Source organism: Nomascus leucogenys, chromosome 10, assembly GCF_006542625.1.
Source record: "Nomascus leucogenys isolate Asia chromosome 10, Asia_NLE_v1, whole genome shotgun sequence".
In the NCBI taxonomy this organism is placed as follows: domain Eukaryota; kingdom Metazoa; phylum Chordata; class Mammalia; order Primates; family Hylobatidae; genus Nomascus; species Nomascus leucogenys.
In genome coordinates this window covers 58,470,003-58,487,992 of record NC_044390.1, presented here as the reverse complement: position 1 = coordinate 58,487,992, position 17,990 = coordinate 58,470,003, and the positions used below count along the sequence as shown (strand labels likewise).

General features: G+C 45.5%; 1 protein-coding gene across 2 annotated transcripts in view; it reads right to left on the bottom strand.

The window, feature by feature from the left end:
• Window positions 1-17,990, bottom strand: part of ZNF490 (zinc finger protein 490) — a 42,725-nt gene that overhangs the window by 5,116 nt on the left and 19,619 nt on the right. Inside the window, exons 3-5 of one of the 2 annotated variants that reach the window (XR_004032009.1) lie at window positions 11,544-11,670; window positions 10,951-11,011; window positions 8,193-9,823 (exon numbers count right to left, since the gene is read on the bottom strand). Coding sequence is in view for 1 of the 2 variants with exons in the window: in XM_003275786.3 (XP_003275834.1) it covers window positions 8,584-9,823; window positions 10,951-11,011; window positions 11,544-11,670 (1,428 nt within the window). In the remaining variant the exon portion in view is untranslated. Of the gene's footprint in view, window positions 1-3,911; window positions 9,824-10,950; window positions 11,012-11,543; window positions 11,671-17,990 lie in introns of those variants that run through there. The other variant, XM_003275786.3, reaches the window with a different exon arrangement.

Genomic DNA, 17,990 nt, shown 5'->3' with positions numbered 1-17,990 from the left:
CTGGGAGAGGCAGACCCACCCTCAATTTGGGTGGACACCATCTAATCAGCTGCCAGCGTGGCTAGAATAAAGCAGGCAGAAGAAAATGCAAGGAGCTGACTTGTTGAGTCTTTCCGTCTTCATCTTTCTCTTGTGCTGGATACTTCCTGCCCTCAAACATCAGACTTCAAATTCTTCAGCTTTTGGATCCTTGGACATACACCAGTGATTTGCCAGGGTCTCTCGGGCCTTTGGCCACAGACCAAAGGCTACACTGTCGGCTTCCCTAACTTTTGAGGTTCACTCTTGTTGCCCAGGCTGGAGTGCAATGGCGTGATCTCAACTCACTGCAACCTCTACCTCCCAAGTTCAAGCAATTCTCCTGCCTCAGTCTCCCAAGTAGCTGGGATTACAGGTGTGAGCCACTTGCCCAGCCTAGCTTAAATTTTTAAACAAAACTTCTCTCTTCCTGTTTGTTTGTTTGTTTTTGAGACGGAGTCTCACTCTGTTGCCCAGGCTAGAGTGCAATGGCGTGATCTCGGCTCACTGCAACCTCCGCCTCCCGGGTTCAAGCCATTTTCATGTCTCAGCCTCCCGAGTAGCTGGGATTACAGGCGCCCACCACCGCACCCGGCTAATTTTTGTATTTTTAGTAAAGAACGGTTTTTGCCATGTTGGTCAGGTTGGTCTCGAACTCCTGACCTCAGGTGATCCGCCCGCCTCGGCCTCCCAAAATGCTGGGATTACAGGCGTGAGCCAGCGCGCCCGGCCTACTTCTCTCTTCCTTAACCAATTGCAAATGTGATATTTGAATCTACCTGTGACTTATGAGCCCCACTTCAAAGTATTCCATCCTTTTAAGCTTATACCACTGTGTAACCTCCATGTACTGACTTATGATTTTGCCTGTAGCCTCTGCTTTCCTGAAATTTACCCCTGCTTTTCTGTGTGTGTCTGTGTGTGTGTTTCCTCTGCTGTCTTTACAATACTCCTGCCTTTAAAAACTCTTACCTGCAGCCACGTGCGGTGGCTTACTCCTGTAATCCCAGCACTTTGGGAGGCCAAGGTGGGCAGATCACTCAAGGTCAGGAGTTCAAGACCAGCCTGGCCAACATGGTGAAACCCCGTCTCTACTAAAAATACAAAAAATTAGCCAGGCTTGGCGGCACATGCCTGTAATCCCAGCTACTCGGGGTAGGGGGAGGCTGAGGCAGGAGAATTGCTTAAACATGCTGAAACCCCGTCTCTACTAAAAATACAAAAAATTAGCCAGGCTTGGCGGCACATGCCTGTAATCCCAGCTACTCGGGGTAGGGGGAGGCTGAGGCAGGAGAATTGCTTAAACCCAGGAGGCAGAGGTTGCAGTGAGCCAAGATTTCACCATTGCACTCCAGCCTGGGCGACAGAGCAAGATTCCGTCTCAGAAAAACAAAACAAAACAAAAAACCCAAAAAACTCTTACCTGCAAGCTATTGGGAGGTCAAGTCAGGCCAGGTGAGGTGGCTCACTCCTGTAATCTCAGCACTTTGGGAGGCCGAAGCGGGTGGATCACAAGGTCAGGAGTTCGAGACCAGCCTGACCAACATGGTGAAGCCCCATCTCTACTAAAAATACAAAAAATTAGCCAGGTGTGGTGGCACGCACCTGTATTCCCAGCTACTTGGGAGGCTGAGGCAGGAGAATAGCTTGAACTCAGGAGGTGGAGGTTGCAGTGAGCTGAGATCGCGCCACTGCACTCCACCTGGGCGACAGAGTGAGAGTCTGTCTCAGCACTTCCGCCTGGGTCATAGAGCAAGACTCTGTCTCAAAATAAATAAATAAATAAATTATAGAGTGTACCTTCCTACATTTAGTGGGATTCCCAGATATAACTGATTCCTGGGACTGATTAATCCCATGAAGGATTGTCAGTTAGTGCATTACAGAGATGTTAAAATTAAAAATTTTAACCCGGGAGGCGGAGGTTGCAGTGAGCCGAGATCGCGCCACTGCACTCCAGCCTGGGTGACAGAGAGACTCCATCTATAAATAAATTAATTAATTAAATAAATGGGGCCTAGCTATGCTGACCAGGCTGGTCTCAACTTCCTGGGATAAAGTAATGCTCCCACCTTGTGTCCTAAAGCACTGGGATTACAGGCATGAGCTACTATGCCTGGCCTCACGTTGAAATCTGATCTCCAAAGCAGCTGTTTTGAGAGGTGCGGCCAGGTGGCAGGTGTTTGGGTCAAAAAGGCAACTCCATCACAATAGATTACCGCCCTTCTGTTATTGCTTTCACAGGAATGGTTCCCATGAGAGTGGTTATTAAAGGGTCTGTCTTCCTTGATGTCCTCTTACTTCCTGCCTCACCACGTGATCTCTGCACATGCTGGCTCCCCTTCTGCTTTCTGCTGCAAATGTAGGCAGGTGAAACCCTCACCAGATGCAGCCTGAACAAGATTTTACTAATGAGAAGAGCACCAAGTCTTTCATGAGGGATCTACCCTATGACTTAAACACCTCCCAGCAGGCCTAAAACCACCACGCTGGACCACATTTCAATGAACTATGGAGAAGACATTGAAACCCTAGCAGGAATTTCCTGGATGACAACAGATGCTTAACATAATTTAAGGATATTGGGATTTATTCAGGTTTGAACTAATACATTTGTTGAGCTACAGGAATGCCACGGGGGTTGTCCCTTATAACCCAGAGGATCAGGGTCTCTGTTGAGATGGAGGCATGGGCGGCGGCAGCAGCAGAGGTACTTAAAGGTCCAGCTGAGTGTGAACTTCAGGACACCATCTAATGGTAGCTTCCCTACCTTCTCTTCTTTCTTATTTTTTCTTTTTTTTGAGATGGAGTCTCACTCTGCTGCCCAGGTTGAAGTAAAGTGGGGCAATCTTAGCTCACTGCAACCTCCACCTCCCAGGTTCAAGTGATACTCCTGCCTCAGCCTCCTGAGTAGCTGGGATTACAGGTGTGAGCCGCCATGCCCAGCCTTCTTTTTTTTTTTTTTTTTTTTTTTAAGACAGAGTCTTACCCTGTCGCCCAGGCTGGAGTGCAGTGGTGTGATCTTGGCTCACTGCAACCTCTGCCTCCCAGGTTCAAGAGATTCCACTGCCTCAGCCTCCCGAGTAGCTGGAATTACAGGCGTCCACCACTATGCCCAGCTAATTTTTGTATTTTTAGTAGAGATGGGGTTTCACCATAACGGCCAGGCTGGTCTCAAACTCCTGACCTCAGGTATCTGTCTGCCTTGGCCTCTCAAAGTGGTGGGATTACAAGCGTGAGCCACCGCTATCGCGCCTGGCTCTTTCTCATTTTCAAATGACTGCTCTTTCAGGAATGACCAATAATGGGGCCCCAACATGCACAAGATAAAATCTCACCACCAGACCTATAGGACAAGGCCAACACCTAGCATCAGTCCCAGCTTCATTCTACATAGAAAGGCAAAGTGAAAACTCCTAGCCCCAGACCATTTTAAGGAGGGCCCAAATCCAATACTCCTGCTCTTAAATGCCAAAGACTTATAGAAACTGCCATCTTTGGTTGGCTAAATCTGGAACAGAATTTTGTTCGGCCCCAACAATGGAACACAGAGCAGCAAGCAGCAGCAGCTCAAAAAGCATGCTGGCCACCAGGTAGCAGAGCAAGTTAGCACCTGAGAGAAAGGGAAAGCTGACCCATTGCGTGGTGACCAACATCTAGACATCCTGCTGACAGTGCCAACTGTTATGGTTGCCTGAAAAGGTGTGCTTCAGATGTTGACACAGAGGGCTATGTGGTGCACATACACACTGAGAATATGAAAAGACTTATTACAAAAATGAGGTCTCAGGGAGAACAATGCAGGGCCCTCAAGCAAGTGTGACATGGCGTGAGAGCAAGGAAGATGGCATTCCTGTACCTTACGAATACTGATGCAAAAATCTTGAAATAAATGCCAGCGAAGCATATAAAGCAATAGATTCAAAGCATTATGCAATATAGCCAAGTGAGATTTGTCCCTGGAACGTAAGGATGGTTCACCATATGGAAATTGATCAGTGGAATATACCATTTTAGGAAATGATGGAAAAATGACAGTCTCGACTGATGCAAAAAAAGCATCTGACATAATTCAACACACATTTATGATTAAAAATCCACAATAAACTAGGAATAGAATTTACTCGAATTGCTACAAGGCATATATGAAAAACCCAACAAAATCTTTGATAGTGAAAAACCATATTTTTAATATCTAATATCAGAAACAAGGATATTTGCTCTCACCAGCTCCATTCAGTGTTAAGGGGGGTGCTCCCAGGGAAATCAGGCAAGAAAATACAAGCATTCCAGCCGGGCCCGATGGCTCAAGCCTCTAATCCCAGCACTTTGGGAGGCCGAGGTGGGCAGATCACAAGATCAAATCGAGAATATCCTGGCCAACATGGTGAAACCCCATCTCTAATAAAAATAAAAAAACTACCTGGGTATGGTGGCACGCGCCTGTAATCCCAGCTACTCAGGAGGCTGAAACGGGAGAATTGCTTGAACCTGGGAGGTGGAGACTGCAGTGAGCCAAGATCATGCCACTGCAGTCCAGCTTGGTGACAGAGTGAGACTCCATCTCAAAAAACCAACCAACAAACAAAACAAACAAACAAAAAAACCAGCCAGGCGCAGTGGCTCATGCCTGTAATCCCAGCACTTTGGGAGACCAAGGTGGGTGGATCACAAGGTCAGGAGATTGAGACCATCCTGGTCAACATGGTGAAACTCCATCTCTACTAAAAATACAAAAAAATTTAACTGGGTGTGGTGGCACGCACCTATAGTCCCACATACTCGGGAGGCTGAGGCAGGAGAACCACTTGAACCCGAGAAGTGGAGGTTGCCGTGAGCCAGATCGCGCCACTGCACTCCAGCCTGGCAACAGTGAGACTCCATCTCAAAAAAAAAAAAAAAGCATTCCATATTTAAAAACATATATAAATATATATACACACAGCCCTCTAGACAAATATACAAAAATCACACACTTTGTCACTGTACATACAGGTGGACAGACACAAATTCACAAACCCACAGATGTAACAGCCCACATACTAAAAGATGCTCCCAAACAGAAGGACCCCAGGTGTTCTGATCTCTTCTCCAGGTTTCTCTGGCTCCTCAGGAATAACCACCATAGTGCCTTATATATTCTCGCTTGCTTTCTTGTCTTCCAGAATGCCAAGATCAAGGGGACAGAGATATTAGCACAGCTTTGTTGACTACACCTATCAGAGGGCGTTACACAGAGGAAAATACTTAATGAATATGAATAATGTCACACAGACACATACACAAATGAGTTTTACAAAGACATCATCATAGACCCACACATACTTGTCCTTCAAAAAGTGAATGTTCTCACTCCCATTCCTGTAGCAGAGATACCCCTTAGTTCCCCAACATCTATCACAAAAGATGGCTCCTTGAGCCCATTCTGACAGTGAAGGAATCTCAAACTTCCTGGCCTCCCACAGTACAATAATCATGTCTCTACAAAAGCACAACATGGCAGCCCAAGAATGTGAAAATCAGGACCTGAAATGCATTGAGTCATAATGTTCCAACCCCTCGAACTACCATAAATGTTCCTGGTGAGAGAAGCAAAGGTGTGTATCTCCTGGCTCAGCCACCAGGTCCTCCACTGCATCTCCACAGTAGCCATCACTTCCACTGAGGCCTCATCTGCCAGCAAACCTTGCTCCAGTCAGCCTCTGGACCCTAGTGTCTTCACCGTGGTTTTGGATGCTGCCACCTGACCCATCCCTGCTGTTGGGGGAGGGTGGAGGCCAGAGGCCTAAAGAGTTCCGACTACAGGTCTCCAAGCGACACAAAGATCACTTCTGGGACCCAGGGAGACTGTAAGTTGTTATGAGGGTGGATGGTGACCTAGTTTCCCTCAGTGCTCCCACCTCCCTTCTAAAACACACTGACTTGCTCTCTAAGAAAAGGGGGGACTGACTCCAACAAAGGACAGACCCGACCCCTATCATGCCTGTGCAATTCAGGAAAGGGAGAATTCGGTGGCTCCAGCAAGCAGTTTATTGGGAGTTGAGTTCACCTTGCCTTGTGATGTGAAGCAAGGTAGTTCCATGGCTTGTGAACCCTGACACCAGCACCTCCCATACACAACAGAGCTGGCGGTCTGCAGGGTGGGTCCTTTTCCAAAAAGAGCTAAGTGCTAGTCTCAGTGGGAGGCTAGAAAACCAGTCCTGGAGCAGGATGCATGTGACATGCGCTGACGTGAGAAGGCCGGAGCATCATCAGTGCATATGCCGCTGAATATCTCAGGGTAGAATGTGCCAGAAAACAAGGAAAGCAAGTTAGGGGAGGTAAGAATTCTGAGTGTCCTACAGCTAAGACATGGCAGAGTGTGTCTGTGACTCCACCAGCAGTTTTGAGATTATTCTGACTGTGGTGGTTGGTGTAGGGTTGGTAACCGCAGGAGAGTGGATGCTGTGTGGTCAAGGGGCGTGTCCCATGACACAGGTTCTGCTTCTTCAGCCCTCTCACCTCAGAGCCACCTGCGGTTGCCACAGAGAAATTTAGATGTGAATTTTTAAACATGTTTCCCAGTAAGTATCCAAAGTGTAGTTTTGAGATGGGAAATGGAGCTGGAGATGACCTCAAAACAGCCCTGGAATAATGCAATGCTGACACTGTCTGTGAATTAGGATGTCCACAGGCAGATCCCACTTGGGGAGAACTGTAAGATGCAAACCTTTGTTTTAGAAGCACAGCATTCCCACAGTCTGACCCGAGGACACTGATGGAAACTTAAAAGGCAGACTCTGGGGTCTTCTCACTTCTCTCCAGTCATGTGTGTGAGCTGAGGGCAGGCACTGCCCTAGAGGGTGTTTCCTAACTTCTGACTGGATGCCACAAAAGGCCTGCTGGGGCCCAAGTCCTTCTTCCCCATTCCTTTAATTCTTCCTACGAGGAATCTCGACAATGGTTGCAGATGTAATTGAAGATGTTCCCATATTGCTTACATTTAAGAAGGCTGCTCTCCAGTGTGGGTGGTTTCATGGTTTTAAAATGAACTGGAGGCCGGGCGCGGTGGCTCACGCCTGTAAATCCCAGCACTTTGGGAGGCTGAGGAGGGCGGATCACGAGGTCAGGAGATCAAGACCATCCTGGCTAACACGGTGAAACCCCGTTCCACTAAAAATACAAAAAATTAGCCGGGCATGGTGGTCGGCGCCTGTAGTCCCAGCTACTTGGGAGGCCGAGGCCATGAACCCAGGAGGTGGAGCTTGCAGTGAGCTGAGATCGTGCCACTGCACTCCAGGCTGGGCAACAGAAGGAGACTCCGTCTCAAAAAAAAAAAAAAAAAAAAAAAAAAAAAAAAAAAGAACTGGGGGCCAGGTGTGGTGGCTCACGCCTGTAATCCCAGCACTTTGGGAGGCCAAGGCAGGTAGATTACCTGAGGTCAGGAGTTCAAGACCAGCCTAGCCAACATGGTGAAACCCCATCTCTACTAAAAATATAAAAATTAGTTGGGCGTGGTGGCACGTGCCTGTAATCCCAGCTACTAGGGGGCCTGAGGCAGGAGGATTGCTTTGACCTGGGATGCAGAGGTTGCGCCACTTTCACTCCAGCCTAGGCAACAGAGTGAGACTCCATTTCAAAAAAAAAAGTAAAATGAACACTTTGGGAGGCCGAGGTGGGTGGATCATTTGAGGTCAAGAGTTTAAGATCAGCCTGGTCAACATGGTGAAACACTGTCTCTACTAAAAATATAAAAATTAGCTGGGCATGGTGGTGGGCACTCGTAATCCCAGCTACTTGGAAGGCTGAGGCAGAAGAACTGCTTGAACCCAGGAGGCAGAGGTTGCAGTGAGCCAGGATCGCACCACTGCACTCCAGCCTGGGGCGACAGACTCCATCTTGGGGGTGGGGGGGGGGAAAAAGGTTGGGTGCTGTGGCTCACGCCTGTAATCCCAGCACTTTGGGAGGCCGAGGTGGGCAGATCGCCTGAGGTCGGGAGTTCGAGACCAGCCTGACCAACATGGAGAAACCCCATCTCTACTAAAATTACAAAATTAGCCAGGCGTGGTGGCGCATGCCTGTAATCCCAGCTTCTTGGGAGGCTGTGGCAGGAGAACTGCTTGAACCTGGGAGGCGGAGGTTGCGGTGAGCCGAGATCGCACCACTGCACTCCTGGGCAACAGGAGCAAAACTACATCTCAAAAAAAAACAAAAACAAAAACAAAAAACAAACCCCACAAAAGATGGGATGGATACAGAGTTTTCTTTATAGTTTCTCTCCAGTATATATTCTCAAGTGTCTTTAAAAGATTATGTGAAGTGAAGGCTTTCCCACACTCCTTACATTCATAGGGTTTCTGTCCATGGAGTCCATTCACATATTTACAATACTGCAGGAGAGTGGAAGTTCTTCCTCCATTTGTTAAATATTTCATTGCCGCATGAGTCATGTCTTCAAAGTGAATTAGGACAACTGAAGGCTTAATCACACCGTTTACATTCCTTGAATTTCTCTCCAGCATAAGTGCTCTCATACTTCCAAAAGGAACTAATACAACTGATAGCATTACCACACTCTTTACTTTCTTAGGGCTTCTGTCTAGTATGAGTCCTTTCATGCACGTGCAAAGACTTTGAGTAACTGAAGGCTTTACCACATTGTCTACATTGAAAGGGTCTTTCTCCAGTATGAATTCTTTTGTGTACTTTCAGGGAATTTAAACAAGTGAAAGCTTTGCCACACTGCTTACACTCACACGGTTTCACTCCAGTGTGACTTCTTTCGTGCCTTCGAAGGTGACTGAAGTAAATGAAGACCCGACCACACTGTTTGCATTCATAGGGTTTCTCTCTAGTATGAGTTCTTTCATGGATTCGAAAGTGAGTGGAATAAAGAAAGGCTTTACCACATTCTTTACATTCATAAGTTTTCTCGCCAGTGTGAACTCTTTCGTGCAACTGAAGGTAACTTGAAGAATTGAAGGCTTTACCACATTGTTTACATTCATAGGGTTTTTCTCCAAAATGAGTTCTTTCGTGCACTTCACAGGAACTAGATGACTTGAAGGCTTCCCCACATTTCTTACATGTATAAGGTTGAACTCCGGTGTGGGTTTTCACGTGTTTTCGAAGGCTTGAGTGAGAAAAGAAGGCTCTCCCACATTCCCTACATACAAAAGGTTTCTCTCCAGTATGAGTTTTCTCATGACTCCGTAAGTACGTGGGACAACTGAAGGCTTTTCCACATTGCTTACATTCATAAGGTTTCTCTCCAGTGTGAGTCCTTTCGTGGGTTAGAAAAGGCTGGTAATATATAAAGGCTTTTCCACACTGTTTACATTTGTAGGGTTTCTCTCCGGTGTGATTTTTTTCATGGCGCCGAAGAGCAGTAAGATATCTGAATGCCTTCCCACATTCCTTACATTCATAGGGTGTCTCTCCAGTATGAATTCTTATATGGTTTCGAAAGGAAAAGAGAAATGCGAAGGCTTTGCCGCATTCCTTACATTCATAGGGTTTCTCTCCAGTGTGAATTCTTTCATGGGTTCGAATACTGGAGCTGCGAGTGAAGGTTTTCCCACATTCTTTACATTTATGTGGCTTCTCTCCATATTCGTGACACTCATTTGGTTTCTGTTCAGTGTGAGATCTCATGTGTCTATTAAGGGAGACCTGATGCATGAAGACTTCCCCACACACACTGCAGTCACATGGTTTTAATCCAGTAGGAGTTTCCAGGTTCGTATTAACATCAGGAATCTGGTTAGTGCTTTTTCCACATGGACGATCTTCTTTATTTTCACAGAGTGCTTCAACCATAGGACTTCTGTAAAGAATGAGTACCATATTATTAATAGTTTTGTATTAATGATCTTATATTTATTAGCAAGTACCAGAATTACATTTTAAATATTTTCAGAGAAACTGTATGTTATCTGCCCTGTCTAAATTGTTTTGAAAGCTAATATACTCAATACTCTAGAACAGGCCGTGACCATAGCTATTATCAAAAGTCAAAAAAATTATTATTATTTTTTTTGAGACGGAGTCTCTCTGTCGCCCAGGCTGGAGTGCAGTGGCGTGATCTCGGCTCACGGCAACCTCCGCCTCCTGGGTTCAAGTGATTCTCCTGCCTCAGACTCCCAAATAGCTGGGATTACAGACATGCAGCACCGCGCCCCATGAATTTTGTATTTTTTTTAGTAGAGACGGGGTCTCAAACTCCTGACCTCAGGTGATCCGCTCGCCTCAGCCTCCCAAAGTGCTGGGATTACAGGCATGAGCCACTGCGACCGGCCAGGATTTTTAAATGCTGTTTCATAGTGATTTCTTTTCACACTCTGAACATCTATTGCTTTTTTTTTTTTTTTTCTGTAGAGACAGGTTTTCGCTATGTTGACCAGGCTGGCGTTGAACTCCTGGCCTCAAGCAATTCTCCAGCCTTCACCTACCAAAGGCTGGGATTAGAGGTATTCACTACTTTGCCCAGCCAATGACAGCTTCTTTTTTTTTTTTTTTAGACGGAGTCTCGCTCTGTCACCAGGCTGGAGTGCAGTGGATCGATCTCGGCTCACTGCAACCTCCATCTCTCAGGTTCAAGCGATTCTCCTGCCTCAGCCTCCCAAGTAGCTGGGACTATAGGCACGCGCCACCACGCCCGGCTAATTTTTTGTATTTTTAGTAGAGACGGGGTTTCATCATGTTGGCCAGGATGGTCTCGATCTCCTGATCTCATGATCCACCGGCTTCGGCCTCCCAACGTGCTGGGATTACAGACATGAGCCACCGAACCTGGCTGCCCATGACAGTTTCAATGAAACACCTTCAGTAAAAATTTTCTCAGAATGAATAAACTTGAAACTCTGCTTATTGTTTTGCTTGCTTGGCTTTTGAAATTTATGAAATACTAAGATTCTCTCAGGGGCTATATAATTATTCGTGAATGCAACTCACCTTAGATTTCTTCCCTGGTTTTTGTAGTCATCTTCAATATCCTGGTCTTTCCATTTTTCTCCTAAAATACAAGCCCAGAGAACTCACTATAAATTATTGGAAATTACAGAAAATTATAACACTCTAAGATCTATGATTAGCTATTGATTAGCTATGACCCTGTCTGGTCTACTTACTAAAGTATTCTGTTCCTACATTTTTTTTTTTTTTTTTTTTTTTTTTTGAGACAGAGTCTCGCTGTTGCCCAGGCTGGAGTGCAGTGGCACGGTCTCAGCTCACTGCAACCTTGGCCTCCCGGGTTCAAGCAATTCTCCTGCCTCAGCCTCCCAAGTAGCCAGGATTACAGGCACCTGCCACCAGGCCTGGCTAGTTTTTTATATTTTTAGTAGAGACGGGGTTTCACCATGTTGGTCAGGCTGGTCTCAGACTCCTGACCTCGTAATCCACCCACCTCAGCCTCCCAAAGCGCTGGGATTACAGGCACAAGCCACCGTGCCTGGCCCCTTCCCACATTTTAAACCTTGGAACACAGTTGTTGTGCAAGAAACACCTGTTCTCTCCTTAATTAAGTAGATAAATTATGTCACCCTTACCTATACAGGCCAGGTTCTTGAAGGTTGCCCGCATCACATCTCTGTAGATATTCCTCTGACCAGGATCCAGCAAAGCCCACTCCTCCAGGGTGAAGTTCACAGCCACATCCTCAAGGGAGATGGAGTCCTAAAACATCCCCCATGTGTGTTTAGGAGGAAGGGAGAGATTTGCAGTAGTGAGGATCCATTCTCAGAATTCCTGAGAAATTCCATATAATCCTGTAGTCTCGGTTTAGTGGTATAACTTGGTTGTCAGAACTCTTGACTCTTTCCACACTCACTTCCTCACAAATTTAACACTATCGTGAACATACAAAAATTATTTCTCTCTCTCTGTATATATATATTCAATATATTGAATATATACATATTTGAAACAGAGTCTTGCCCTGTCGCCCAGGCTGGAGTGCAGTGGCGCTATCTTGGCTCACTGAAAGCCCTGCCTCCTGGGTTCACACCATTCTCCTGCCTCAGCCTCCCGAGTAGCTGGGACTACAGGCGCCTGCCACCATGCCCAGCTAATTTTTTGTATTTTTAGTAGAGATGGGGTTTCACGGTGTTAGCCAGGATGGTTTCGATCTCCTGACCTCATGATCCACCCGCCTCGGCCTCCCAAAGTGCTGGGATTACAGGTGTGAGCCACCGCGCCCGGCTATTATTTCTATATTTTAACTGTGATCACTTGAAGCCTTATTGTTCTTTTCTTTTTTTTTTTTTTTTTTGAGATGGAGTCTTGCTCTGTCGCTCAGGCTGGAGTGCAGTGGTGCGATCTTGGCTCACTGCAACCTCCTCCTCCCAGGTTCAAGTGATTATCCTGCCCCAGCCTCCTGAGTAGCTGGGACTACAGGCGCGTGCCACCATGCCCGGCTAATTTTTTGTATTTTTAGTAGAGATGGGGTTTCACCATGTTAGCCAGGATGGTCTTGATCTCCTGACCTCTTGATTCGCCCCCCCTCGGCCTCCCAAAGTGCTGGGATTACAGGCATAAGCCACTGCGCCCGGCCACCTTATTGTTCTTTAAATGCAGGCCCAAGACCATCTAGGAGATATGAGAGAAATGCTATACAAATGAAACAAATTGTAAGATCATCAATTCCTTGTGAGAAAAACGCTTTCATTTTGTACCTTATTACATACCATATCACTCAGCATTTCATGAAACTGAGTGATAGATTCGATTGGGGTCGAATCTGGATGAGATTTTAATAAATGAATACACCCTTTAGACTATAAGCTGCACATCTCCCATTAAGGATGAAAAACTGTATTTTTCTTTTTCATAAACAACATGAGAGATCAGGAAGTCTGTGAAAAGCCAGAAGTCACTGGCCATGTTGCCCTGAAGGATCTCAGGCCATTAGAACCAAGCAAATCCAGGTGGCTGAATGAAAATATTCTTTTGCATTAGTATTAATTTCAATGTGTTTGTGTAATATTTATCATAGGTTCAGTTTTCCCTTTCTGTCTCATTTCATGGGTCTAGGAGGTTATTGGAAAGAAAGCACAGCAACTTGGACCTCTATAAAACCCCTGTACTCATAAAGGTTTATTACTTGCATGCTTGAGATCTCAGGCAACTCTGTGTAACTCTCAAGCACTTGTGAAATGGCTTCAGAGAGCAAGAAAAAGAGTCTGGCTGAGGATTTTTACTGACATTAGGGAGTGGGCAAGTGTGAGTTCAAGCATACAGGTGGAGGCTGATGTGAATTGGCTCTGTTGCCAGCACCAAATGAGGGTGACCCAGGCTTTCTTCCTACCACATCCATATGTGGGGTACACAGTGGAAACCAAGGAATGAGGTTTTAAAGCTGTGAGCAGTCAAAGGCCAGGTGGGGTGGCTCACGCCTATAATCCCAGCACTTTGGGAGGCAGAGGTGGGCAGATCACTTGAGGTCAGGAGTCCAAGCACTAAACCTCCAGCCCTTTTTCTCTCCCCCGACTTTGGGGGCTAGGGCTAGAGGAAGATCAAGACTGGGTGTTTTTCGGGATGTCAATCCCCACCCTGAAGTTAGGTAGGCATTCCTTCCAATAGTCATTTATTTACAACAAGAGGCTCCATTACGCTTATCGCTCATGAAATTCCAAGAGATTTAGGAACTCTGTACTAGGAACCACACACAAAGACCAAATGTCTTTCTTATCATAGCACAGAACATCATGGCTCAGGGGCACAGGCTCACCAGAAGACAGATGATTCATAGGATTATATCATGTTTCCACTCCAGCCACTGGTAACAGTGTGACATTAGAGTTTTGTTTTTATTTTGAGACCCAGTCTTGCTCTGTCACCCAGGCTGGAGTGCAGTGGTGCAATCTTGGCTCACTGCAACCCCTGCCTCCAGCGTTCAAGCAATTCTCCTGCCTCAGCCAACCGAGTAGCTGGGATTACAGGCATGTGCAACCACACCCAGCTAATTTTTGTATTTTTAGTAGACGAGGTGTTTCTTCATGTTGGCCAGGATGGTCTCGAACTCCTACCTTAAGTAATTTGCTTGCCTCGGCCTCCCAAAGTGCTAGGATTATAGGAATGAGTCACCACTCTTAGCCTGGGTTTTTGTTTTAAAACAGTAGAACAGGCCAGGTGTGGTGGCTCACGCCTGTAATCCCAGCACTTTGGGAGGTTGGGGGCAGGCAGATCACTTGAGGTCAGGAGTTTGAGACCAGCCTGGCTAACATAGCAAAACCCCATCTCTACTAAAAATACAAAAATTTGCCGGGTGTGGTGGGCACCTGTAATCCCTGCTACGAGGGAGGAGAATCGCTTAAACCCGGAGGCAGAGGTTGCAGTGAGCCAAGATCGCGCCCCTGCACTCCAGCCTGGGCAACAGAGCGAAACTCCACCTCGAAAAATAAAATAAAATAAAATAAAATAAAATAAAATAAAATAGTAGGATACAATGAAACGATATTCTATTTATTTCTGCATGTTTCACAATTGAAGAAATCTCTAGAGAACCCCAAAAATGACAGAACACAGAAAACCAGGGACACCAAAGGCAATTTTATCTGACACCTACAGCTACTGAAAATAGTAAACACAGCCTAAAATCAATAGGATAAACTAAATCCTCACATTTAAAGCCTGTTTGTCTCAGTTCCTTTTCAACACCATGCCCAGATTTCAACAAAAATCACAAGATATATTAAAAGACTTAGACGGTTTGAAGAGAGTGCAGGCACCAGAACCAGACTGAGATATAAAAGAGCTGCTGGAATTATCAGACCACAAATTTATTTCTTTTCTTTTTTTTTGAGACAGAGTCTTACTCTGTTGCCTAGGCTGGATTGCAGTGACACAATCTCAGCTCACTGATACTGTCATAGTGGACAAAAAAGAATACCTGGCCAGGCGTGGCTCATGCCTATAATCCCAGCACTTTGGGAGGCCAAGGCAGGAAGACCTCTTGAGGTCAGGAGTTCAAGACCAGCCTGACCAACATGGAGAAACCCTGTCTCTACTAAAAATACAAAATTAGTCAGGTGCAGTGGCACATGCCTGCAATCCCAGCTACTCACGAGGCAGGAGAATCATTTGAACTTGGGAGGCAGAGATTGCAGTGAGGCAAGATCGCGCCATGGCTCTCCAGCCTGGGCAACAAGAGTAAAACTCCATCTCAAAAAAAAAAAAAAAAAAAAAAAAAAAAAAGAAAAGAAAAAGAAAAAAGAATACCTAATATATGTTGTCTGCAAGAAATCCACTATTTTTTACTTTCTTTTGTTTTTTAGAGACAGGGTCGTGCTCTGTCACCCAGGCTGGAGTGCAGTTGTGGGATGACAGATGACTGTAACCTCAAACTCCTAGGCTCAAAGGACTCTCACACCCCAGCCTCTGAGTAGCTGGAACTACAGTTGTGCACTACCATCCCTTGATAATTTTGTTGTTTCTTTTTATAGAGATGGGGTCTCACTATGTTGCCCAGGCTTGTCTCAAACTCCTGGCCTCAAGCAATCATCCTGCCTCAGCCTCCCAAAATGCTGGGATTACAAGTGCGAGCCACCATACCCAGGCCAACAAATCCACTTTAAATATATCACAAAGATTGGGGGGAGGGGGGAGGGATAGCATCAGGAGATATACCTAGTGTAAATGACGAGTTAATGGGTACAGTACACCAACATGGCACATGTATACATATGTAACAAACCTGCGCGTTGTGCACATGTACCCTAGAACTTAAAGTATAATAATAAAAAGTAATAATATATAAATATATCACAAAGATATATTAAAAATAAAGGAATAGAGAAAGATATACTATGCTAACACTAATTATTATTATTATTTTGAGACAAAGTCTCGCTCTGTCACCCAGGCTGGAGTGCAGTGGCACAATCTTGGCTCACTGCAACCTCCACCTACCGGGTTCAAGCGATTCTCCTGCCTCAGTCTCCTGAGTAGCTGGGATTACAGGCGCGCACCGCCACGCCTGGCTAATTTGTTTTTTTTTTTTTTTTTTTTTTTGAGTCGAAGTTTCGTTCTTGTTGCCCAGGCTGGAGTGCAGTGGCGCAATCTCGGCTCGCTACAACCTCTGCCTCCCGGGTTCAAGCAATTCTCCTGCCTCAGCCTCCTGAGTAGCTGGAATTGCAGGCGCCTGCCACCATGCCGGCTAATTTTTGTATTTTTAGTAGAGGCAGGGTTTCACCATGTTGGCCAGGCTGGTCTCAAAACTCCTGTCCTCAGGCAATCCGCCTGCCTCCCAAAGTGCTGGGATTACAAGTGTGAGCCACCATGCCTGGCCAATTTTTATATTTTTAGTAGAGACAGGGTTTCACCACGTTAGTTAGGCTGGTCTCAAACTCCTGACCTCCTGATGTGCCCACCTTGGCCTCCCAAAGTGCTGGGATTACAAGCGTGAACCACCATGCCCGGCCAACACTAATTTTTTAAAAGCTGGCACAGCCTTACTAATTTCAGAAAAAGCTGACTTCATAGCATGAAAATATCAGTGATAGAAGGGCATTACATACTGACAAAGGGGTCAATTCACCAAGAAGACAAGGCAATCCTTACTGTGTACGTACATAACCACAGAGTGGCAAAATATATGAGGGGAACACTAATACAACTGCAGGAAGAAATACATGAATGCACTGGTACAGCTGTATACTTCAATAACCCCCACCATTAATTTAGAGATCCAGCAGGCAGAAATCTGGAAGGACATAATTAAATTGAACAGCACCATCAAAACAACTGGACTTAATTGAAAACCAGAATAATTCATTCAGTAACAGCAGAATATACATTCTTCTCAAGTTCACATGGAATGGTCACCAAGATATCTCACATTCTGGTAAATAAAATACTTCCTAGCAAATTTAAAAGACTAGAGAATACAAAACATGTTCTCAGATCCAGAACTGCTAACAGAAAGATAGCTTGAAAACCCACAAATATTTGGAGATTAAATCCTGAACTTCTAAATAATGCATGGATGAGAAAAGTCTCAAGAGACATTAAAAATTATTTTGAATTAAATAAAAATAGAACTTATCAAAACACGTAGAATGCAGCAAAAGGAGTGCCTGGCTGAAATTTATATGACTGAACACATATACCACCAAAGAATGATCTGTAATCAATAATCTCAATGTCTAACTTAAAAAACTAATAACAGGCCAGGCATGGTGGCTCACGCCTGTAATCCCAGCGCTTTGGGAGGCTGAGTCAGGCAGATCACCTGAGGTCAGGACTTTGAGACCAGCCTGGCCAACATGGTGAAACCCCATCTCTACAAATACAAAATACAAAATTACAAAAATACTCTCTTTTTTTTTTTTTGAGATGGAGTCTCGCTGTGTCACCCAGGTTGGAGTGCAGTGGCACGATCTCGGCTCACTGCAAGCTCCGCCTCCCGGGTTCACGCCATTCTCCTGCCTCAGCTTCTCCGAGTAGCTGGGACTACAGGCGCCCGCCACTACGCCCGGCTAATTTTTTTGTATTTTTAGTAGAGACGAGGTTTCACTGTGGTCTCGATCTCCTGACCTCGTGATCCGCCCGCCTCGGCCTCCCAAAGTGCTGGGATTACAAGCGTGAGCCACCGCGCCTGGCAGTACTCTCTAATGTACTCTAAAATACAAAAATTAGCCAGGCATGGTGGCACAGGCCTATAATCCAGCTACTTTGGAGGCTGAGGCAGGAGAATCACTTGAACCCAGGAGGCACAGGTTGCAGTGAGCCCAGGTCACACCATCATACTGCAGCCTGGGTGACAGAGCGAGACTCTGTCTCAAAAATAAATAAATAAATAAATAAATAAATAGAGAAAAAACAACAAAACCAAAAGGTGGTCTTGTGAACATATCAATAATTAACTGAAAAGTGTCTCCTCAAGTCAACTAACAACAAAAAGACAAAGATTATTAATATGACGAAAGGGGGAAAATGAAGAAGCACTTCACAAAACTGAACATTTATGATAGCAAACTAGGAATAGAAGGGAATTT